Source organism: Sardina pilchardus, chromosome 19 (assembly GCF_963854185.1).
Source record: "Sardina pilchardus chromosome 19, fSarPil1.1, whole genome shotgun sequence".
Lineage (NCBI taxonomy): Eukaryota > Metazoa > Chordata > Actinopteri > Clupeiformes > Clupeidae > Sardina > Sardina pilchardus.
Genome location: NC_085012.1, coordinates 14,916,854 through 14,941,910, shown reverse-complemented (window position 1 = coordinate 14,941,910; position 25,057 = coordinate 14,916,854). Strand labels below are relative to the sequence as shown.

General features: G+C 43.3%; 2 protein-coding genes across 6 annotated transcripts in view; one reads left to right on the top strand and one right to left on the bottom strand.

Annotated features, from left to right (window-relative positions):
• Positions 1 to 21,104, bottom strand: part of LOC134065618 (cohesin subunit SA-1-like) — a 25,934-nt gene extending 4,830 nt beyond the window's left edge. Inside the window, exons 1-30 of the mRNA XM_062520571.1 lie at positions 20,964 to 21,104; positions 13,761 to 13,959; positions 13,515 to 13,638; positions 13,249 to 13,401; positions 11,434 to 11,530; positions 11,238 to 11,314; positions 10,927 to 11,131; positions 10,477 to 10,628; positions 10,225 to 10,298; positions 10,000 to 10,123; positions 8,211 to 8,309; positions 7,872 to 7,951; positions 7,653 to 7,760; positions 6,732 to 6,846; positions 6,029 to 6,146; positions 5,736 to 5,839; positions 5,466 to 5,558; positions 4,572 to 4,661; positions 3,924 to 4,127; positions 3,707 to 3,777; positions 3,492 to 3,579; positions 3,326 to 3,406; positions 2,948 to 3,040; positions 2,490 to 2,664; positions 2,169 to 2,308; positions 1,968 to 2,069; positions 1,654 to 1,802; positions 1,407 to 1,535; positions 1,086 to 1,291; positions 588 to 762 (exon numbers count right to left, since the gene is read on the bottom strand). Coding sequence (XP_062376555.1) covers positions 588 to 762; positions 1,086 to 1,291; positions 1,407 to 1,535; positions 1,654 to 1,802; positions 1,968 to 2,069; positions 2,169 to 2,308; positions 2,490 to 2,664; positions 2,948 to 3,040; positions 3,326 to 3,406; positions 3,492 to 3,579; positions 3,707 to 3,777; positions 3,924 to 4,127; positions 4,572 to 4,661; positions 5,466 to 5,558; positions 5,736 to 5,839; positions 6,029 to 6,146; positions 6,732 to 6,846; positions 7,653 to 7,760; positions 7,872 to 7,951; positions 8,211 to 8,309; positions 10,000 to 10,123; positions 10,225 to 10,298; positions 10,477 to 10,628; positions 10,927 to 11,131; positions 11,238 to 11,314; positions 11,434 to 11,530; positions 13,249 to 13,401; positions 13,515 to 13,638; positions 13,761 to 13,789 — 3,455 coding nt within the window. The 5' untranslated portion in view covers positions 13,790 to 13,959; positions 20,964 to 21,104. The remainder of the gene's footprint in view (positions 1 to 587; positions 763 to 1,085; positions 1,292 to 1,406; positions 1,536 to 1,653; positions 1,803 to 1,967; positions 2,070 to 2,168; positions 2,309 to 2,489; positions 2,665 to 2,947; positions 3,041 to 3,325; positions 3,407 to 3,491; positions 3,580 to 3,706; positions 3,778 to 3,923; positions 4,128 to 4,571; positions 4,662 to 5,465; positions 5,559 to 5,735; positions 5,840 to 6,028; positions 6,147 to 6,731; positions 6,847 to 7,652; positions 7,761 to 7,871; positions 7,952 to 8,210; positions 8,310 to 9,999; positions 10,124 to 10,224; positions 10,299 to 10,476; positions 10,629 to 10,926; positions 11,132 to 11,237; positions 11,315 to 11,433; positions 11,531 to 13,248; positions 13,402 to 13,514; positions 13,639 to 13,760; positions 13,960 to 20,963) is intronic.
• The window catches only part of larp4b (La ribonucleoprotein 4B), an 18,887-nt gene continuing 14,309 nt past the window's right edge, over positions 20,480 to 25,057 (top strand). For 3 of the 5 annotated variants that reach the window (XM_062520577.1, XM_062520576.1, XM_062520572.1), the window contains exons 1-2: positions 21,669 to 22,151; positions 23,969 to 24,105. In XM_062520577.1, the coding sequence (XP_062376561.1) occupies positions 24,022 to 24,105 (84 nt within the window). In that variant the 5' untranslated portion in view covers positions 21,669 to 22,151; positions 23,969 to 24,021. Of the gene's footprint in view, positions 20,576 to 21,668; positions 22,152 to 22,594; positions 22,643 to 23,968; positions 24,106 to 25,057 lie in introns of those variants that run through there. The other 2 variants (XM_062520573.1, XM_062520574.1) reach the window with 2 other exon arrangements.

The window sequence follows — 25,057 nt, the reverse complement described above, 5'->3', positions numbered from 1 at the left end:
GTAGAAACGAGCATTTTACTCGTCACAGTAAAGGGTAACCTGCTGAAGGCTTGGAAAAGGGCTGTTCACACCAAGAACCATAACTATAACCATAACTATAACCATAACGATAAAAGCGTTCACACCGACCAACGATAAAAAAAACTCTCCTCATGTTAATAAATGTGATGGCTAAAATGCGATGGGTTCTGATTGGTGGTTAGCTTTTTATTGTTCTCAAAATCGCTCTGAAAGTGATCGTCCCCAACAATATCGTTCTACATGTAGTTATTGTTAAAGGTTAATGTGTGAACGACATTCATATTAACAAAAGAGATATTTGTTTATAGTTATCGTTCTTGGTGTGAACGGCCCTTAAAAGTGAGACCGTACTTGTGGGGGCGCTGTGGCGCAACGGGCTACAGCGCTCGTGCCATTTACGGGTCTGAGTGCCCACGGGGACCCAGGTTCGGTTCCGACCTGCGGTCATGTCCCGATCCCACCCCATCTCTCTCTCTCCCACTTACTTCCTGTCTACATCTTCACTGTCCTATCATAATAAAGGCAAAAAAGGCCAAAAAAATATACTTAAAAAAGTGAGACCGTACTTGTGCAGGTAGTCCGGCTCTGAGCCGGCCTCGGACGAGTCCTGCTCGGGTATGTGCTCGGCCGCCTGCCGCGGGTTCTCCCTCAGCACGGTGGAGGTGAGCTGTGGCGTCTGTAGCGCCCCTGGTGTCTGCAGCGTGTCGTTGCGCATCATCCACGAGCCGTCAACACTGTCCTCTGGGGTATGGAGACAAGGTGGGGTCGGTGGAGGAGAATACTGAGTGAAAGCATGCTCACAACAACAGTTTAGGATACGAAGCTAACTCTTTTACTATAAACATTATTGACTTGTACCCAGGAAAAACAGGCATACAAGACATACAATGTTAATTACATGAGTGAAAACTGGATGAAGTGAGACCATACAAATTAAAATAATGAAAATAGTTCTTGAGTACTGAAGAGACACTCCTAGTTGTTCCCTCTTTGTTAGTTTTCAGGTTTAGACTAAGAGAGATGGAACTAGTGACGAAGGATGAGACGATCAGAGGTTTCCTCACCATCGATGCGTTTTTTCTGGAGCGGAGCCCGGCCTTTTTTGCTGCGTATGGAGCTGGCCTTGCTGCTGCTGTTGGCACTGGTGACTGACATGCGGTCGTCGTCGCCGCCCGTCAGCAGAGAGTTCCGATAAGCGATGAGCGGCAGCCACACGTCCTCGCGCCGCTCCATCATGTGCTCCGTCAGGAACTTCTCCAGGTAGGAGTGTCTGAAGACGTAAACAACCACACACGTGACTATCTTTCGAAACACAAGTGAACAGCCATTTTGTTCATTGTTATCTTCATTATTTCTGGGGCCTGAATTGAGCATTGAACACTTACACAGTCTTCTTGTCCTGCCGCAACAGCTTGGAGGAGAACTCACACAGTACCTCCAGGAAGGCCAGATTCAGAGGAGTAAACTCAGGCCCTTTCGGGTTCTGGTACTTGAAGGCAAACTCGATGCCATCTCTACAAAATTCAAGGTAAACAGTGAAAATCAGTGAAGACATTTCATTATGTGAACTTAACTATGGATGAGGTACTAGATTCTGGCTTAACCACAGTGGTAGGACTGAGAGGGACTTACTTGTGCAGTGTGGCCACAGCCTCTCTGGTTTTGATCTGGTCCAGACCAAAGGTGAGGGCAAACCTACGGGCAAGTTCCTTAATACCACTCACATGGGAGGAGGTGCGGTCCAGATTGGGACCTTGATCTTGTACCAGCTCATTAAAGAGCTGAGAAAACAGAAAACATTTGAGAAAGTGAGACAAGGAACAAAAAATGCGCAGATTTAGAAGGTGAGAAGACCGGCTAAGCTAAATATAGAGCACTAAGGCAAGTGAGTCTTTGTCGTGTCAATAACGCAACAGCAACACGAGCAAGATGGACTTGCCACCCACCTGCTGCAAACTGAGGATGAGTGTCTTGGCACACAGGATCTTGTCCATCTGCCTGGCCTTGCTCAATGTCTCCTTGATGATGTCTCCATAGTCATTGTAATACTGTAGGGAGAATAATCATTTTTCCAGATCCATGTTATCAAAAATAAATCACAATTCAGTCAATCAACCTATTCAGTTTGCCCTCACTTGCTACTCTACCTTCATATAGTGCTTGAAGATGTCAGCTGCAGTGCACATATCTACAATGTCATAGATGATGAGCTTGCTGAAGGCCGCCAGCAGGTTCCTCCTCTTGTGCAGAGCCTCAATCTTGTTGGCCTCGTCCTCTTCGTCACCCTCTGGAGGTCACAATTGAAACGATCAATCAGAACAATTATCAAAAGCAGAGAGGGTGAGATGTTTGATTTGTATTGCACAACATTCAAAACCACAGTATTTGGCATTTGCAGCACAGAAATTGTGGGATTTGGCATGGCGGCCACAGTTTCGGCAGACCTGGTCCCTGTGTTGAGGCCTCACCCATGCTCTGGTTCTCGTCATCCTGGTCGATGAAGACGTGGTCGAGGATGAAGGTGAGCAGCTCGTTTTGCAGGTTGGTGTCAGGGTTGAAGACCAGCGGCAGCAGCGCATCGCGACCGCCTGATGTCAGCTGATGGCTGAAGATCATCAGCAGATCACACAGCAGCATGAAGGCCTGTGCATGAGAGAGAGAATGAATCAGCAAAGCCAGAGCCCCCGAGGAACACCGTAGGCTCTTTTTTCTGATAACCACTAAGTAGAAGGGGGACAGGGATTTAACACTTTAAAAACAACTGTCTGTATCTGAGACTTGAAACATTTTAACATGAAAGTGGAAACAAAAGGGTGTTGGCTGTCAGCCCTGTAACTATAGTTAACTACAGTTAAGAGTTGGTGTCTCTTAGGGCACTCCATGCTACACCTCCCTTCCTCTAGCCTTGCGGCACAGGACGTCTCACCTGCTCTTTGACCGGTGTGTTCACATTAGACATGCACTGCTGGCATATGGCCAGGAAAGACTTCACCACTCGCCGCAGGGCTATCAGGTCATCCTATGGATGGGCAGAGAAGGTAGACAGAAGGATAGGGGAATGAGAGAAAACACAAACATCGGAAGGCTCACCGTTACCACGGTGTCAACTCTGTAGGTCTGTAAGCACGCACAAAATAACAATAATGTGATTAACTCTTAAACAAACTATTGGTTATCCTTATACATACCGGTAGCTTGTGCAATGATATAAACAACTTTTAGATTCAACTTTACAAAGCATCTCTCTTTTTTTTTGTGGTTAAAAACGTGTCATTACTCATTAGTGCTTTAGCAAAGAGGGTACCTTGGAAGGCACGCCTTCTGTGACCTTCACCAGCTGCCACAGAATGGAGTAATGAGAACACTGAAGAGCCTGGGTGGCAATCTGGGTACAAGACACAGAGCGCACATGTTAAAAACCCACTATCAGTCTAGCCAGTCAAATCATGATCATCATCACCACTTCTTACCTGTTCTGGCATGGAGCCCTGTTCTATACCCAGCCTCAGCAGTCTGTAACAGTTCCCAAACAGGTCCCATCGGGTCAGGTCGTGGGCACTAGAGGAAGACAGTAAAATTCCTATTAGGCAGTTCCCTGAATTCATACTACTGTAAATACATATAAACATTTACAGTCATTAAACAAACACCTCATGTGCACTTTAAGAGGTTTCAGTAATCATACTTGTGGAATGCGGTGAGCCTCTTCAGGCTGGAAAGGACGTTGTAGACGTCGTCATCATCTGCCTCATCTCCCTATTACATCAAACGACATGGACATCAATTAACCACAATAACAACATCAACAACACGTGACGAAAAAGCTTGACTTGAGGAGTTTCTGCCCGTTTGGGTCAATTCTTTGTCCGTTTCTCCCACTCCAGAGAGAGTCCTCCACCCACCTCCTGCAGCAGGTCCTCCACGGAGTGGTTGAAGCGGTCGGCGAGCTCGTCGATGAGCTGGCTGCGGGCGATGTCCACGCGGTTCATGATGGTGTGGTCCTCGCTGCACAGGATGCTGTACGTGCGACTGCTGGCCTCCAGCACCTCCGGCTCCGTGTGCTTCTCCACCACGATGCGCATCTGCTTCAGCAGCCCGTCCAGGTGCTACCGGGAGCGAAGGACACAGGGAGGAGGAGGAGTGAACGAAAAGAGGAAGAAGAAAGAGCAGGATTCATCATTGTGGGGAAAAAAGGAGACAGAGAGACACGAGAGAAGCCACGAGCAGGCAATAAAGTCCTGAACACATGTGTTCGCCAGATTCCAAAATTTACTTAAGAGATTCAACTGATTTACATGGCATAGGCTTCAAGCCTTTCCTCCAGAATGTGACGGCAAGTTAATTCGGGTAGATTAGGATAGAGTAACAACAAAAGGAACAGTGTGATGTCCTGCCAGTTCGCCCTCACAGAGGTATTTCATTTTCGTCGGCCAAGAAATATGGCCATCATTTCAGATCCAAAACCTGATTTATCTGATTGGCAGAGACTCCACATGTGTGGATGCGTAGAGACGCTCGTCTTGTGAGCGGCCGGAGGTGGTTCCACATACCTTCTCCATTCTGCCAGCACTGTACACGTCCAAGTCGAAGAACGTTGGAATCTGCAGGAGGTTGGCTACTTTCTCAGAATCCGTTTGGTACTGAGGAGATAAAGAAAAGAGTTTGGACTTAGAATGCGGATTTGTAACACTGTAATGGTAATTTGCAATAGCCTTGTAAGAGGCTCTATAGCCAAATATGAAGATCCTAGTACAATTAGAAAACAACCTTTGCAAAAACGGAGAGGCTAAACAGGTTTGTGCAGATGACCACTCTTTCAAATATCGTCAGTATCATCATCATTACATGTTAATCTCATATGACACAAACATATTTTACACTCATTACAGTTCACTCAAATAAGGCAGGGTATTATGCCAGGCCAGCAGTTTGGTGTTGCCACATCCTCACTCGTGTGCATCTTTATGAGCCAAACTTAATGCCTAAATGTGGGTGAGAGCCGTTGCAAGATTTATATAGTCTTACATTTCAAAACTGATCCAAAGATAGGGCTGAGAGGAATTGAAAAATCCCTGCCTAAATGTAAGACCTGGAAGTTAAAGCTGGATGTTGCAGTTGTTTGATGCACTTCTAGTGTACAATTTCAGTTAGTGGTCTCCAGATTGTTAACTCCCATGATGGAGTGTAGAAGTAATGCCAAGCCTCGTGATTAGGTGTTGGTATTTCCCTTTATTGAGAAAATTATTCAAAGTTTTCCACAAAAGTTTCCCCTGACCAAAATCACCTCTTGCTATGAGACCTAATGGAATGGATGTTGAAGTACTATTCCCTGATTATAGGCTATTCAAAAATGGTAAGTCACACAAACAAACGGAAAGACTCAAGATTTACATTTCTAGTGTGACTGCAGTCACCGTTATATATTCTTTGCTGTGAACCGTTACCTTGGAGAGCAGCATGGGAAGCGCCATGATGAAGTGTTCAGTTAGCTTATTCTTATCATCTATCTGAGTCTTCCTCTCTTTGGTGGTGAGGACCTGAGGGGTGGAGAGATCAAAAAGCACTTGAGTGGTATGATACCAAGACTGGAGTATGAGGAGTTTAATTTTTTTTTTTTATGATATTCAATTTAAAATGTCATGATAACTGAAAAGATATGCTTTTACTGTTAAGAAAGAAAGAAAGAAAGAAAGAAAGAAAGAAAGAGAGCTTACCCTCTTCCCTGTCCCTCTGCCAACTGGTGGGTGAGCCTCTGCTGCTTGCCGTATGGTGCACACCATCAGCTCTATGAGGGCACCCTCATGCCGGTCTCCCAACACTAACAACAACAACAACAACAACAACAACAGTCTACTGTTACTTTTCAGCACCAACACATCCATACAATATAATACATGATACATGATACAACAATTAGATCTGGCCATATAAGTGTATTAGCTGAAAAGAAAGAAACCCTTTTTTAATTTCTCATAAAGCGCAGCGGACATGTGTTATGAGCACGTACCCTCCTCCCCCTGCACAGGGTCCTCCAGCAGTAGCTCGGTCATGCACTCCCAGTCCTTCAGCAGGTCCTGCGAGCTCTCCCACAGGCTGTCCACCAGGTATGCCGCATGCTCGTGCAACTAGGTGAGGAACAACACGCGTCAATATGATCCATTCAGATCTTAAAAGATCAATAAACCAACATCAGAGATTTTGTGTACTTCACACAGATGTTCTCAGAAATTAGCTTGTTTATCTGGCTGAAGAGTTGTGTCAAGTAGAACCAGCTGCTTTAGAGAATGGCTGGAGCAAATATGTGGTAGGACAGTTGAGAGGCAGCACCTTTGCCCAGACTTAATTTAACATACTTGGTTAGGTTTCTATTCCTTCAGATTTGTCTGGGTGGTTAATGCCAAGTTTTGGTGGAGTAACAAATCCAGAATACATTCATTCTTGGTTTACAGGATCATTTAAGTTGTTAAAATTATGTTTTTCCAATTTCCATTAAATTTCCATCCTTTTAAGCCTACCAGACTCGGGAATGAAAAGCCGCATTTCCAGAAAAGGCTTTGGTATTGATTAATGAGATGAGGTTTAGGTTGAAACAGAATACTGCCCAAAGAAGAATCTAGAGCACTTTTTGGTCTGGTTAGATTTTATGTGCAGGTTACCGACAGGACACGTTTGGTGACCAATGTCAATATTTGATCTAGTTTCCCCATTACCTCACTCTCCAGGAAGAAAAGCACGAGCATCCGGACCAGGTTGCCATTGGCGCTGTTCCTTCCCCTGCGTTTGGCAAGGGCCTCCTCTGCTTGCGGGTCATATCTGCTGAAGAGCCTGGAGGGAGAGAACACCGGCTTACTTTAAAGAGACCCTATGCAACTTTCTGCAGGAGACGATCGCTCCTTGTTTACATCTGGAAGTCTGAGACGAAGAACCACGCTTGCAATTTATATATTTAAATATAGCCTATACATGTATAAATATACACGCTAAAGCTGTCGGGGAAGCTCTGCAGAGAAAATGCAAGCATAAAACGAGCGAAAACGAACAACAAAACCGAAACCAGAGATGAAATCGCCAATCCTGCATAGTTCCTCTTTAACATGGGAGATGTTTGAGCATTCTTGCGGTTGTTTTACAGAGGGATTACTCTTTAGTCTGTGCCAGGGGATCGCTGGGAGTAGTTCTGACCCTGACCAGGTCATCTGCTCACTTGTCTATTACGGTCCCAACTTTGCTGGTGATAGAGAGGAATTCTGCTCATCTACATTAAGAGAGAGTGGGGAAACCCTTAATTTCCCTGAATCTCTTCTCTGCATTTATGAATTATTACACCTCATTACTCCCCTGGGAAAATCAACTTGCCACTGGATGAAAAGATACATTAAGTAATGATGACATGTATCTACTTCCAATGTAAATGCCATAACTATGACTTGTTTGTGATATACTAAATAATAATGAAAACAATGTACTCATCACTATTGCATAAAGCATGTTAATTGTACAGTTTAACAAATACGGCGCCCCAGTAACTCAGAATTGTGACAATGATGCTTGATGCCACACTACGCCTGACTGGGGAAAAAAAACAACTTTCTGAAGACCCTCAGGTCCTCACGTTCTTTCCGTCCACTCACTTCCTGTGCAGGAACTCCCCAGAGGCGACAGCCACAGGGCGATGGGCCGAGTACACCAGGTGGTACACGTTCTCACAGTCCTCGTTGGAGAGGGCGTCCTCGCTGCCCCTGAAACACAGCATCACAGGGACAGATCAGCGGAAGAACCGAAGGATAGATGTGGACCGCAGAGGGAACATCAAGAGACAGCACATGTCATGGGAGAACAGGGTTTCTTACTGGAGTATAAGAGTGACCAGCCTGATGGCCTCCACAGCCACATCGTACTCTTTGTCCAGCGTCATGGACACAATACGATCCTGAGAGAGAAGGAGAAGGCGTGAGAGCCAGAGAGGTTAGCTATGCTGAGGACTTCACATTTATTCCTAGATCTGTCTGTAATGTGGCAATGTCAATATGACAAAACAATATTGGCAGGTGGCTAAATGAGTCATTGTTTAACACTATGCATAAAAAGGAGAGTCGATATATGTGTGGTGATGACATACAGTACACATATCTCTGGAATAAACGCTAAAACGAAACGTTGTGGTGTGTGTTGGGCTCGGGCAGGGGTACCTTGAAGCGGTTGGTGAAGAGCTCCAACTTGGGGAACAGATCGCGGTTGGTGTAGAGGTTCTGGAGGGCCTTGAGACACTTGAGCCTCACCTCTCCTTGCTGAACAAACAACAGGTGAATTAGTTAGGGGTAATTAGAGGAAAGCGCTCATGAATTTACATTACACGCTGCAAACTACAGGAGGGCCAAACTATTTAATTTAATCATACCAATAACCAATAAAATTGAATGTACTAACTATTCAGCTTTTTTGATGCAAATACTGACCATTTCAATAGGATATCCTTAGCAGAAATTCTTATAGTCTTCTAAGTTGAAAAAGATTTCTATAGAGAAGTGAATTAACACCTGACTGGCAAAGGTGATAATGTGAGTAATGTCAATAGAAACAGGTATATTTACATCAAATAACATTGGCTGGGATCTTATTGGGTCTTACAGTTGCTCTGCCCTGTGTTTAAAGCCTACATACAAATTAATTGTAAGGAGACCCAGCTCACGCTGATATTTTTCTTGAGTAGACAACCGGATTTAAAAGGTTGAGGCTTTTCAAAACATCAAGCAACCACAACAACAGTAATTCAGATTATTAGGATTCATACCCTGTCAGAGGACTACCTGAACTACAGATTGTACACACAAATTGTATGTGACACTCACAATAAAATGCCAAAACTATGAACATCTTCTGCATCACTCTATTTATTTATCTATTAAGTTGTTAATTTATGTGACGTTATGGCAGACCGTCAGTTGTTGAAGTATCCGCTGCTTTTTAAAATTATTTTTTTTATTAAGTTTTAAATTATTGTGGTACAAATTTTGGATCACTAAAAAATCTTAGGTAATAGCAGTGATTACTAATTTCATATGTATTAGACATGAATACTAATCTAAATGTATTACACAGAGGTGATTAACATTACATTTTCATATTATGTGCAATCTATGGATCAACTTTGCCATGTCACGACTTTCTAATAAAGGTCAATAGTAAAGGACCCCTTTTGTCACAAGTCAGGGTATTCTGCCAGAGGCAGTAAAATTAGGAATCTCTTGTGAGGGAGCACACTATGACAAGAAAATGCTGAAGGATGTATATGTATTGTATTGACTCATTATCTTACTTCCTTGGAGTAGCCACAAGACATCACATGCCATGTCCGAGAAGTATACATGCATTGTTGTATTTCTGCATGTATGAGGAGTTTAGAAAAAGACCATTGTATGCTCAAGTAAGGACCCATGTGATTTGCATTACTGCAATGTAAGCAACATGTATACGAAGGCCTTGCCTTGATACTGGAAGGTGCTGTCGCTGGTAACCCTGTGTCGTGAATAAACCTACAGTGTTTTCTCACACCTGAGTGTGCCTGCCTATATTATATTATAGCCTAAATTGAATACTAGCCATTAATATAGTGCACGCCACAATCCTTGAAACAGTTCATTTAGTTTTCCAGGCACGCCACTACACTGCAAATGAAAATGCGCTGATAATCCTGAGGCTGACTTATTCTCTCACTGAACAGCCACTGAAGTACCTTTCAAAAGGAGCAAAACAACTGCAGGCAAATTATGAATACACAGACGCAACAGTATCAACAGTGGACCAGTTGACTGATTTCACAAATATCTTTTCAAGTGATACAGGTGAGGTCATACTTACTCAAATCATCACATTTACAGCATATACCGGTACTGACTAGTATTTAAGTAATTCTATTGTTGTAAGATCTACACATCTGACAAAGGACACAATGAAATATAATGCTATGCAGGTCCTCACCCGGTCATGAAGGGTCCATCCCACATACTTCAGGTAGCTGTCATTCAAGAAGGCATCACTATACATCTTCATCCACACGCCAATCTCCTCGATACAGATGGCTCGGATCTCGGCGATGGCATCCCTGCAAGCAGCATGTGCATAAATACATGTCAAAAATCTAATAAATAAAAAAGGATACGAGGGAAATAATTTCGTATTCAGTCTGTTCATTACACAACATACCTGTAGCGATGAACAAAGATACCCTTGAAGATGGAGTTCATCATGTTCTCTATTTCATCCTGGTTCTCTTGGAGCTGCCAGGGAACATCAAAGCAGGGGAACATGAGAAGAGCGCAAACGGGAACGGCGGAATCAGAGCAGAGGGAATCAAGAGAGGGAGTGAAAGGCACGGGTGTGTGTGTGTGTGTGTGTGTGTGTGTGTGTGTGTGTGTGTGTGTGTGTGTGTGGTGGGGATGGGGGTGGGGGTCTCACCTCTTTCCTCTTCTCCAGGAGAAGCTCCAGCTTCTCGTTAGCGCGCTTGCCAGCCATCTTGTTTCGCTCTGCCTCGTACTGCCGCTGTGTGTTGTCCTGGTTGATGCTCAGGTTGAGGGCCACGTTGACTAGGGCAGTCATCAGCTTCATGGCTACAAGGCAACAGAATACCGTAAAACCGATACAAGCCACTCTACTTTCATATATACCGTCAAACTCTATACATAGGCTTTGAACATGGTCACCTACATACCTCTTTTTATTTTATACATATACAGTACAATAGAAATGAGGAGGAAAATGTATTGTTTGATCGCCTGCATTGTGAAATTTCTTCAGAAAATAAATATATATATAAAAAAGAAAGAAATGTAAAGATGTGTAGTGTAGCAAATATATATATTTTTTTTGTAGAGCGTTCAGGTGGTCAAGAAAGACGTGTATGATTACCTGCTAGTGTGCTGGTGTGCCGGAAGGCTCGGACCTGTGAGTCGGACAGGCCAGTGAGCAGTGAGATGACCGTGTCCATCATGTACTCGTCGTAGATGATGCTGTACTGGCACTGTCGGATCAGGACCCCGATGAACTCGCAGAAGTTGTAGCGGAACTTCTTCCACTGGGGCCCTGGCATGGTCAGTGGGTAATCGCCGCTGTCCTGAGAGAGGCAGAGGGGTGGCCAAGGTTGAGCAATTTGTACAGGTCAGACTGGCAGCCACAACTGTGCAGATGGTTACAATGGTGTGCATGTAGGGAAAGCATACCTCATCAAACTCTTCAGTCATCTTCCTGATTATTTCTGAATTTTGCATGTTCCGGAACATTTCGATTCTTACAGTTCCTGAAAGAGACTTGTGTTAAGAACCACTATCCACATAATAAAAAAAAAAAAAAAAAAAAAAACCCAACCAACAAAAAAAACAAAAACAAATTCTGAAGCTCCATTCAAACACAAATTACCTTTACAGCCTGAGCAATGAATGAAGAAGTTAATGACATCCAGAAGGGCCACGTCCCGGTCCTGCTTGTAGGATTCGATCCAGTCATCCACTACAGACTGAGAGAGATCAAAGAGCATAGATATCATTCAATCAAGGGCAAGCCACATAACATTGTACAAAATGGTGCCCTAATGGCACCCTACAGCTGCCAAAGTGGTGCTACTGGTTACAGATTATGTTATATTTCAGTTTTTTTTTTTAATCATTTGTATAGTTAAACATATTCACTCTTTATTTATGTCATTTTCTATAGTTTTTGTGTTATTCTTAGTCCTTTTATTATGATTAGGAGTCGACTGATACCGTAACGTTAATCTCAAGGTAACGTTGTTCCATTGGATAACTGGATTGAGTAAGGAACTCTGATAACAACGTCACAAACTATGGAACATAACAAACTGTTGCTATCAAAATCCACCGAGCTGCTGATCAGCAAGATTGGCCATGACTTAAGACTGCTGCTCCAGTAATCTCAAGACTGCCAGTAAAAATCCTCCGGGTTGGTCAGCTATAGTTCAGTAAATCACAGCTGTTTGCGGTTTCATGCAAGTCATCATTAGCCTTGGACATTTTTCAGCCAGTGGTTAGATGCAACCAATTGGTCTACTCGGACACAAATTTTTGTTTTTAAATGTATTTTCTTCTTTTAATTTGTATTATTTGTTCATTTGTTTCTTGTCTGTCTTGTACGTCTTGTAATCACGGGTACAACAACTATGCCACTCTGTCCGGTATCTTTTGACACACAATGTCTTGTATGCAGAGTGCTTAAGGTTGCACTCTGAGCATAGACAAATGTGCTATAAAGTAACATGAGAGGTATTGTTAAGGTGGATGGCGGGAATAATAGTCAGATGAGGTTGATTCAGTGCCAGAAAAAGTAAAATAACTAGTCACTCATGTTATTTCAAAGCCTACATTGCTAGCAATTAACAGAGAAATGGTTAGCACACAAAAACAAAGTCTCTGTTTACTACGTGGGCTAACAACGCAACATAATATATGTGAAAACAACCAGAACTATGCCATGGCCAGAAGAGCTAAGCAATTTCCATTTGTACCACGATCTGTGAATTTTGGGTTTACAACCACATGACCACAAATCTGCATTAAATCAGATTAAAAAAAAAAAAAAAATGCACCAGCTCAAATCACAACATGGATGTATACTTATTTAATTAACATAAAATTCAGAGTGGCTCATAATTAACTCTACTCTTTTTAGCCAGCCACAGAGGGGCAATCAGCTGAGAATAGTGAAGTGAATGTTTTTTTTTTCTTTTTTTTCTCCTGGCGTTGTGAAACCCGGTTAACGATCACCTAGAATAGAATAGAATATATACTTTTTTGATCCCGTGAGGGAAATTTGTTTCTCTGCATTTAACCCAATTTAACCGAATTAGTTAACACAGCACACACACAGTGAGGTGACTCACACACTAACCCAGAGCAGTGAGCTGCCTGCCCAACCAGCGGCGCTCGGGGAGCAGTGAGGGGTTAGGTGCCTTGCTCAAGGGCACTTCAGGGGGTCGGGGATCGAACCGGCAACCCTCTGGTCACAAGCCCGAAGCTCTAACCAGTACACCACGGCTGCCCAATAACCTATAAGCTTGAAGATCACATTTTCTTGGCCTGGCTCGACGGTGGGTTTGTGGATAATGAAAGGTTCACACAGATGCATGAGTGTGTATGCATACCTAGACTTGTATATACTGACAAGCCCAAAGTGCTGTGTTCCTTGTGCTCTTATTGGAGTCGAGAAATGCAACCTCACCTGCATGGCACTCTTGCCCATTCTGACCACTTCAAACAGCGTGGTGGGGTCGCCCTCGCCATTCAGCTGGGCCACACCATTGGCTCTCTTCCCACGGGGAGGCCCAAGCTGGCCCGTCTCCACCGGTGACTTCCGAGGCTTTTTATTGGTTGCCTGGTAACAACCCCAAAATACCGTTAGTGTGTACATGACAGCATGTATGCATGTCACTGTATGTAAGATGGAAGGCCATAGGAGGCGTGGGGGATCCAGTGGGCGGGACTTACTGCTTGTTTTCCTGGTCTGCCCCTCTTCCTCTTCCCTTTGGGCTCACCCACGTCCTCCAGCTCACTGACACTCACAGTGCTCAGGCTCACCATGTCCCCCGGTCCTGACTCATTAGATGAGTCCCTAGCACACACACACAGACACACACTCTTTAGTCAAAGTTTAAATCAACAGCATCAACAATACAAACAATACAATATTGAATCCCCCCTCAGAATGAACACTCTCTGAATCCCCATACTCACTGCAGGACGGGGAACTCTGAGGTGATCATGTCCGCTCCTGGCTGTCCTGCGGCTCGTGCGTAGAGTGGGAGGAGGGCGGAGGGCGCACTGTGGACGTGGGGCGGCGGGACCTCGGGCTGCTCTCCTCTCGAGTGCTGAGTGGACTCTAGCTCCACACGGCTGGGCTGGTGGGGTCACTGTGTGGCACTGAGGTCATAGCCTGTTATACGGACACCAAAAAAAACAACAACAACAAAAAAAACAGATAAAAGAATAAATTAATGGGTACATGCCATCTGAACAGGTCTAAAATTAAAATGTTTTTGATCATAGACTGTATATACAGTCTGTGATTTTTATGTGATCTGCAGAGTGTCCACCAGAGTACAGAACACTGCAGTTTTATGCACACTTCATGAATACTTTATTTATATTTAATAATACTAACTTCCCTATAAATATTTTCATCATAACACTTTTTTTTCTAAGGCCAAAAATCAAGACACCACACTGACTTGGAGTGTTGAGTTGAGGACAATGGCAAGAAGAATCAAATTAGCTAATTCAATTACACAGACATTTAGGCGGCTCCATGGGCATCCACTAGGGGCAGTGTTCACCATGAAGTTTTTCAACCAAAAGGAATTAGACATCTAATCAGTTGCAAGGCCGATATAAATTTCACTCCCCTTGAAAGAAAGACAGGAATTTAATTATGTCATCCAACTCCTACTTTACTTCAGTGAAAATTTGTCATTTCATATAATCTGTCATGACAACAGACAAATCACACTTGGAGCAACACCATGGTATAACAGTAGGGGGCAGACTAGGAAAGCTTTTTTTGGAGGGCCCTCTTTAGAAACATGGATGACTCAGTGCGTGACCAAAGTTGTCTGGCGAGCGCAGATCTCGCCACCCAAAAAAACAAAACAGATGGAAAGTATGGGCTTGACCACTGCTTCCCGGGACGGACAGTCCCTTTGCAACAGGATACTTGAGCTCCTGAGTTAGTGAAGGAGCGGCGGAGCAGCCACACGGATGGCAGGTGAGTGCTGTGGGGGTGTTGGTCCTGACACTAGATGGCTCCACACCTCCAGAGGAGAGTGCTAGAGACTCCGGTCTACTCGTGGCCACTAAACTCCCGCTCCAACTTCAGTTCGGAGAGGACCACCCCCACCACCTCCACCTCCACCCCCATCAACTTTGCTGACACCACAGAAAAATACTGTATAGGCCAACCGGAGGAGGGAACTACCGTACACAAAACTGAAAGAAACACAACAAAGCTACTACAATAAGTTTCATGATCTTTAGCTAGGAACTGGTTACAATAGTTTAAACCAAATATTATTTGCCACTTCAGGATTCCCCGCCGGTGAAGTCGCTCTCTCTTCAATTTCTAGGTCAATAAAAAGGTCAAGGAAATCAAATATGGATGTACACAGATAGACTTATACTTGCTGGCCCTTAACTGCTTGAAAGGGGACGCTGGTGTTATGTAACAGTGGAGTGATTACGTAACCGTGGATGGCAGGGAATGGCTGTAAAGAAAAGTGCAGGCGGCTCCCAGCCAGGCAGCGTAGCACAGTGAAGCTGATCTCAGAACAGGGCTTGTATGAGGAAGTGTGTCTACCAGCCTATCAGACGATAGATAGGTTCATCAATTCCAGAACTTTGCACACGGATGCAATTCCACCACACACATTACAATTAAATGTATCAATTCATTTTATTTACATAAACAAATACAAAATATCAACAAAAATATGGTAATGAAGAGGACAAGAAACAAGAACAAGAAGATAAAAAAGAGACAGGGAACAGGTGAGAGAGAGAGAGAGAGAGAGAGAGAGAGAGAGAGAGAGAGAGATATATAGAGAGAGAGATATATTGGGTACTACAACACTAGGGGTTTCCCCGTACCTACTGCTCCTTGATCTTAGGGGGGGATGTGACATCATCACGGTTCAATTTGGGGTCAAAAGCTAATGATACTGACGGGCATGTGATGAAGCAGCTGCAGAATCGCATGACGTCTGGGAGGAGGAGCACATCTTCCCAGCATGCCACACTAAACCACAGCTTAACCTATCAACACACAGGTGATGTGATTTTCTCCTGAAGCTCAGACACTCTATACAAAGCGCTCGTCATTCACCCCTGATGAAGCTTTAATCTGCACCCTGGATTTCCAGTTTCTCATATACCATTGCCTGATCCTTATAGAGAGGTGACAAGAAAAAAACAGATCAGCAGTCAGTAGCTCCCTTTACAAGCAAAGAGGGAGACCGGCTGAAGACGGATACTGCAAATCTGTAAAACCCTTCCTCACAAATAATGCTCTCCAAAACAAAACTGCCTCCCTCACTCCCTTGCTGCCTCATTCCCCACAGCTCTCCGAGTCCGAGACTTACTCTGTGATGGAATATGATCCATTAGGACGACTCTGAGAGAACACTCCGCCAGTCCAATCCGCTGCCTTAACCCAGGAGGGTAGCATGCAATATAAATGGCTGGAGACAGATGACCTTGTCTCATTGTAATGTAAAAATCAATTTATCAACTCAGCAGCTACTTCTTGCCTCAAACAAGGGGAGGTGAGTTAATGTCAAGGCAACCCAACTTGATCTATTTAAGTCCACAGGGAAAGAGGAGAATTAATAGGAGCAGCCACTGCCTTGGTTATGAGCTTTCCAAAATCTCACCTGGCTGATCTGACACTGTGAGGCTGCCCAAGGCATCTGTATAAATAGATGCAATTGTCTAGAGAGTTCAGCAGTGCCATTCACCCACAGATGGTCTCATAGGCTCTCAGTGTGTGCGTACACACGCACACACGCACACACACACACACACACACACATCTTTCTTAATGAACTGTGGAGGAGACAAAAGGGGGAGACTGAGTCTTGCATTTCTCCCTCAGAGACACTCAGACACACACACACACACACACACACACACACACACACACACACACACACACACCTCACAGGTTTTAGCACTAAGCTTGCTGCATTATAGATCAGAGCGTGTCTCTCGACATCAGTGCTGCCGAGTCACTCCCTCACCAGCTACTAACCTCCACGATGAGGAGCAATGATGACAGCAAGTCTGTGGCCCCCAATCTGCAGTTAACACAACATGCGCGCCCGCGCACACGTGCACACACACACACACACACACACACACACACACACACACACACACACACCATCTGTATACCATTACCAAGACTACGTACGATGAAAAGTATTAAGTCTTCAGCACCCCCCCTACCCCTTCTGTTAGGGCTTTAACCTCAACTAAATTATCACATTATTACGACATAAAGGCATAAAGATGCATAAAATATGATATACCACCCTCCTCCCCCTCAAACACCCACGCCTGGCTCTTAGACGCTCAACATAATCCAACACTGCCACAGCAGAAGAGTGGCCAGCACCACAACGTAATGGCCATGCCCCACTGTTTTCACCAGGCTGAACTGCTGAACCACAGCTTTTGGCCAAGATCCCACAAACAATTCTCCTAGACAAAGAGACATGCCGCGAAAAAGTGCAAGAGAGAGAAAGAGAGAGAGAGAGAGACAAACAGAGGGAGAGGAGGGAAATCTCAGCAGGACAAAGCAGCACAATCAGCATTTAAGAGACATGCAGGAGCAGGAAGAGTCTGACTGGGCAGTCCCTGTTGACCGGCCAGCTGGCCTTGTATTGGACTGGCCCACTGAGCTCCAATAAGGTAGTGGATACTGGGCTGCTACAGCCAATTGTGACACTGACAAGATGCTCATCACACCGACCACATAAAACACGCAACACAACAAAGTAATCAAGTGCTATTTTTAATTCTATGAACAGTACTAGATAAAAGGATCAATCAATGATCTATCCGTATTGGTTGATTTTTAGCCAAATGATGCAATCAGACACTTTTTCAAAGATGATTGGTCAACCTGGAAAGTCGACCTGTGTTCTGAGATGCATGAGCCAGAGTTAGCAAACGAGGTGCCATGGTTGAGGTTTATTTACAGCTATTTTTGGATTTCTTTGCTTGGGTTGGTCTAATGTAGCATCCGGATCCACCCTAAACCAACAGCAATGTAAGGCAATTGGTGACTGGAATCCACCTTAAAACCACTGATTGGTCCATCTCTGAACAATAAACCAAGGAGCACATCATGACACTGTGAGCAAACAGACACCCGTGTGGGCATGCATGGAGGCTTTGCAAAAGCACAGATTAATGAACACAGAGTTATTTCGGTTAAAATAAAAAAGTCCATTTCAATACAAGATCCAATACAGCCGTTTCTATTGAAAACAGACTTCTCTTGTACCTGCAAAGCAAAGCAATGATTGCTGATCTCTGTGCACCTACCCAATAAGAATCAAGGAATGGGAGCAGAGCATTGGACCTACAGTAACAGTGTTGCCATAGCAACACCTGCCTACTGGAATACATGTTAAGCATGCAAAGTGGTTTTCAAACAATCCCATACAGAGGGGGGGAAAAGCCTTTTGGTGATGCTCATATTTTATTTCTCATGACAGATAAAAGATTAAAAAGTGACCATTAAGGAGCTGCAAATGGTTGCCCACAGAAATACATTGTGCAATGTTTGATAAGGTTAATTATTGACGGTGAAATAATGTTTCTTTAGAATAAAGGCATAGATTTTTTTTTTTTAGCAGAGACTAGCGACAACAATATGAATGCTCTTTCCTCTCAAAAGAGTCTCCCGCACACATGCGCACGCACACACACACACACACACACACACACACTATGGAAACCCAACATTTGACCGTGTCACACGCCTGCCATATTGACAGAAACAAGCTTCACACTTACATAGAGGTGAACAAAGTGAGGAACGAAATGAGTAAGAATGCAACACAGAAAAGGTGCAAGGAAAAGCCAGAGGGGTGATCTACAAGACTTCCCGATAGAGGTCTACCAAGGATAAGCCTGCACAGAGGCCAAAGGAGAACATGGACGGAGATTTCTCCTTTGTTGACAGCTGAGCTTCTCAGGTTCTTGTGCTTCTGTCAGAGGGGTAAATGAAAATTCCACTACAGTGGAGCGACAGACACTCACAGAAGGAGGGGAAAGCCTGTGGGGAGGCTGTGTTAGAGGAACACCAACACACTGCAATCGCCTCTTCAGCTCATCATTACCGTTTCACTGGATAACCAGACAATGACGCAAATACAAAAAAGGAGACAAATGAAGATGAGCAGCAAGGCTGGGATTGTGGGCTTAATTGTAAGAAAATTCAATGTCAGGGGTGGTGATTACCCCACTCCATTTGATAACACAATCTGATGTTAAAAATAAATTCCAACCTGAGCCAAATATCAAACTTGATTCATTCATGACATATTCAGAAGACATGCTGAGTGACTTGCATAATGGCCTACTACTACTCAATAAAGACATGCCAATTTCTACAGCACACATTAGCATTTTTTTTTCATCTTAAGGAGTAGGCCTTTTACAGTGGAAGCGTTCTGTTTTCCACATTGATGTGTACAACAACTCTGAGGATCAGATCATTAATGTCTATTTAAATCCCAAGCTTCAATCAACTGAAGAAATCAAGAAATGATGGTTTGATGTTATATAAAGCCAATTTGAATAAACTTCACTTTCTGCTTTACAATTTGCTAATGCTGGTTCAAATGTCGACATTTTTGACTAAGACAACATTCATGATTCAGTCACTTACTGATTTCCCAATAAACTCGGATCACAGGCAGCTCAGAATCGTCTTGTTGTCCCTGACTGATACAGGGCATTCCCCATTCTGACTTTGTGAACTTTCTTAACCATGATCAAGAGTAAATGCTCACAATTAATATATCCTGTTAAATATGAATCAATAAGCAAACCTCTTCCTCTACACCGGTGTCCTTAAATGCATAGCACTTCATGATATTTATAGTCATCTGCCCGGACGTGCACATACATTACCACACGACCACCCAGCTGATAGTGGGCAAAGAAAGAAGACCCAAATAATGGTACTATGAAGATGCCATATATAAAAGCATTTAACAGACCCCTGTGACAACAGGACCTGCTTTTAAATGGCAGACTATACATGATCCCTACTCAAAATAATGTGTACATTAGTCTAATTGCTTTCTCTTTTACAGCAATGGACGTTTCTAAAATATGCGAAGCATTAACGTTCCAGTGCAACCAAATCAATCTTAATTCACAAAGGAAGTAAGTAGTTTGGCTCTGTAAGACGTTGATTAAAAAGTCTATTAGTTGGCCAACTAACATATCGTTCCCACCTTCATGCAATAATTTTACCCGCGAAATTCAGGCAACTCAAAAGAATGACAGAGGAATGCAAAGGCGCGGACTATGAATCAAAGTGGCGCCACTAACAGACAGACAGAAATTCACTTCCATGTAGCTAACATAAAGACACATCAGAAAGTCTCAATGCCGTTTTTACTCTCACAATGGGGCAACTAAGCATAAACCTAGCAGCAGTATGCGATCACAGGATGAATTAAAGTGACTGTATTATGGTGAACAACTTTATCTGAAGTAACGTTAATGCGCATTGCCCCTGGGTAACAGTAAGTCAACAGTAACTTAACTTAGCTAATGTTAAACCATTCTACAATATTAACAAACGTTAAGTAAACGTTAGCTACTTTGGTCGCGGCCGATATGTAAATATCTACCTCAACTATTGTATTTACAATCAAAACACTGCTTTGCAACATGTCTGGAAGAGCAACAGGAAGATTGTCCGAAAAGCAGCAAGAGGACTGCATGCGCGCTTGATGAGAATAGCAAGCTAGCTGGTGAGTGTAGATTTGAGTTTTCTCCAGTTCTTACAACAGCCAGATCATTAAAAGCTTTAATTAAATGCTTATCACAACTAATGCACGCTTACAATCTAATCAAGACGCCACAGTGGGCAAACTATTGTGACAACCCCACCGAAACTCTTCTGCCACGGACACCCGTACAGAACTGTTAGGGTTAGCTTGCATGCTAATGAGCTAACAACAGTGAAACGTAAAACAATGCTAACAGGCAAAGGAAGCATATCCGCCGCTGTTGCTTTAGCATTCCCATCCCCCACTCGCACACTCCTCTGTGTCCTCCATCTTTAATGGAGGTTTACTAGCGTAGCTACAGCACGGCTGGCATAAGGTTACGGAAAGAACAAAACTTGCAACAACTTACCCGAGTCTATAATTTGAGCACTGGTGTTTATTTTCTTCTCAATACAATCAAGTTATGATAGCAATTGTTCGTATTTTTTATATTAAATTGGACCTCAAGCGGAACCGCGCCTTTCAGGAGAGAAGCAATCCTAAACTGCCATCTGGTGGCATTTTCCACAATGAAATGGCGTAACCTTAAACCGGAGTTAGAATGCCCCCTTGCGGACTGAAAGCAGTGTAGCACTGTCGGGGATGAGTTGATCAGATCTCACTCACGTCCTGGGACAAAATATACTGTAATAATAATAATAATCCAAAAACGTCCATTTTCAATTTCAGCAACGAATAAAGGGGATGGTCTAACGTCAGATCTGCAAACACTGTTTTGGAAATATAACTGAAATATAATGCAATTGGGTCGTTATCGCTGCTGTCCTTGCAGGTATTATTCATAGACGTGCAGTTATTTCGGGAATCTCACATTAATTCAAGTACTTCGCAGACATTGGTATACATTGAAGTAGATAACATGTGGAGAAAGTAAATTAGGTTAAGGAAACCAAAACACTCGACAAACGTTAGCGTCGGTCAGAAAAAGTTATTCTCGGTCATTGCTCGTATCATGTATTTCTGGACTCTTCGGCTTGCCGTAATTCATTTCGACCAACCGAAAAAATTCTGCAGTAAAATGAGGCGGGAGTTCGCTGACTCGTTTGGCTGCGAGTGTAATGGTTGCATTGCGAATCTGAAGATATGGATGCTGCATTACGGACTTGCTTTCGATATAATGCTCTCTAGCTTGATCTGTCCTGAGATGGAGATTTAGCCAGGAACTGTCCAGACGTTCTGTATCTCGTGCTTTCTATACAACCAACACTGACATTGCAACTCGAATTCGAAGAATAACATCTCGGACAGTGTAACCGAGTAAGCTAGCTGTACTTGTAGCTAGCAAGCTTGTGGTAGCGACGTGTTTTGTTGAAGGAGTGTTTGTTGTAGACTAAAATGAATTAAACTAGTAAATAGTTTAAAGATATCCAACTGTCAAAACACTACAGTTAGTCTTTGTAACGTCTTATTCGGGTATTTCCGGTGTTGTGATTATCCGTTTCGCAATGTTATCTTGAGAAACGGGTTGACTTGACGAGTTGTCTGAAGCCAGCGACGCGGCCCAAAACAGTCACTCGTGTGGAGATAGAGCTGGCAGGTGAGTCGCCTACTAACGTTACGTCTTCCATCCTAATATCAGAGTGAGATGGCAGTTGACGGTGTTTCTGAAAACGTGTGTATTGTGTACGCTGTTTAAATCACCATGTTAACAAGCAAACTTGCAATCATCTGGGAACGCTTGCTAAGTTACTCGATGGCATATGTTGAACGCAAGCAATATTGGCTAGCTTTTGTTGTTGCTGTGGCGTTTGCCATTAGCTTACACTAGCCAACTAACGTTAGCATGCTAACAGATACCTATGTAGCCAGCTTTAATAAGATATCGCTAGCAAGCTATCATAGATCCTCGACGTAATACTAGATTAGGAGTCCAGGATGGTAAACCCTGTGAAGGCCAGCTCTCATTGTCTGGCGTGTTTGTAGCCGTAGTTAACATAAACCATAATCAGCAGTAAGTTTATAGACAGTTCGGTAACTTACAGTTTGGTTGCTGGTGGCACAGTCCGGTCTCCTATTAACTTAACATCAGTAAGTAACCATAAACTATCAAGTTTGTTTTTTGAACTGACTAGCTAGCAATGGTAGCCAACAGGTATCGTGGCTAGCCATCGATAGCCAGATAACGTTATCTTGAGGGTGTTTGTTTGGGTACTTGAGTATCCTTATTCCGTTAGTCATAAGTACAATGCGCTATAACGTTAACCTTATTTTAGCTTCCTTGATGGCTAGTTTACAGCATATTTTATTAAAGCTCTTGATGACTAACGTCAGAGACACTTGGCTAGCCAGGATAACCAATGTTAGCTTGTGAGTGTTTAACCAACGTTGCTCTGTGCGACAGCTGTAATGTTACACTGGCATCATCTTCTTTAAGAATTGTAAAGTTTATAAATAGTTTTACCCATGCAAAAGCCACAATTAACATATTGTTAAATTACTTGTTTACTTAATGTTAGTTGACAAACTGCATGGATGTCTACATTTCATGCATCATAATTTGATTGCTAGCCTCCTAGCTAGCTAACGTTAACCTTGCTACCCTATCAGACAACATTGGCTAGCTTGATCTAACATTTCCTTATGGCAGCCATGCTAGATATCGTTACCTTATTAGTAACGAAATGACATTAATGGCAAACTGTCAGGATGTAGCTTAGGCTCATGGGCTAGTTGTTGAACAACATTAGTCTAAGCTAGATAACGTTAGCCAGTTGCCTCGAGAAAGCAATGCCATTCGTTGTTTTACAATCTGTAAGGGGATTACCGAAACTCAATTTGTCACTTTTTCTTTCACTTTAAACATTGCTCAATATGGGAAGATTTCTTTAAGATGAAAAGCGAATACATTCTTTTATAGTTTCACCGGCGTAATGCAACATACTTTATTGACTATCAGACAGTTGCATGTATGGTGCATGCATTTAAGTGGAATGACACGATGGCCACGCCCCATCGGGTGCCCCTTAGAGCACCCGGTGCTTTGAACCATTCTAAAAAAAAAATTAAAAAAAATGAACATTTTCGTACATTGTTTCACATTTAGGACTATTGCCAATTTAATCGGAATATCCACTCACACCACTAAATGAATGCAATATATAAAACAGCTAGCCACTATTGAAATTGTACTTTAAAAGAAGAACAAAACCGATTTCTGTTTGATTTTGCTCCATCATGTTTCATGTGTTAAGATGTTTAAGGAGATATATTGCAAGGAGACGGAGGGAATTGTTTTGTATTGGATTGATAATCTTAATATTACTTTAAATACTGCTATTTATTTGTAAGTATAGTAGAAAATCCCCATCCCCCTACCCCACCCCATATTTGTAACAACCTTGTTTTTCTTCAAAGCTTCCTTGGTGTCCCAGAGTGTCCTCCGCAAGGAGCCGGGATCTGGACAGCTCATGACTTCGGACCAGGAAGCAAAAGTTATAGCGGAACCCCAGGTGCAGCAAGCACAGGAAGCTAAGGAAGACATCCCCCTTCTGGTACAGTATGACCATGACTTCCTCTTGTATTATTTAATACTACCTAGGGCCAATCCCAAGAAGATTCGATGTTGCCAAGTGATCAGAGATTTTAGTCTGTGGTGGTTGGTAACAGGGTTTGTGGAAAGGAATATTCATGTTTCAGGGCCATGGCACACTGCCAGTTTGCTGATCCCATTCATACGGAGTCTGTCTCTGCCTACCACACAATCCCACATGGGGGTTGTGACTTTATTTTTTGAGTGACAGGACCATGTGAACCCCCTGCACAAATTTAAATGTGCTATTTAGGGAAGGGGAGGGGGAACTTGAGCACCGTTTGCCTTTCTCCCTCGTGCGCTCTCTCTGTGAAGCTAGTGAGAGGAGTTTCGCTTTCTAATTTTTACTAGTTTCTTCGAAAGAGTGTTATTTTTTTCTCTTGTAGTTATATAATGGGCTGCTGTTTTAGTAAAGAAGTGAATCCAAACTTAGTCAGTGAGAGGACTGGTCTTCTTCAGTCGACTGTGCCTGAAGGCTCCCCTATTAAGGAAGGAACGAGGGAACATGCACACGCTATAGAAGGACTGGCTGACGTGAAGCCCTCTGAAAATGGGAACAAGCTCATCCCTGTGGATACTACTAGCAGCATTACCAAGGCAGCCCTGTCCACTCGACTCGGTCCAATTGAGAAATGCAGCAGCAGTGTACAGAATGGGAGTGTGCTTTGGACCGAATCTGTTGTCTGTGAGTCCTCTCTCAATAAACCAAGGTCCACCGATGAAAGACGAAGTACTGGATCAAGAGATAGAAACTTGGAGAAAACGACCACGGATATCAAATTAATACGACCACAGATCAAGCCGTGTACAGAGAGAGTTATGTCAAACTCTGTAAAAAGGAAAATAGCTGAAAATGCTGTTATGAGGGCAAACTGGTTCAAGGAGGGTACACCATCTGGGAGTTTATATATGCC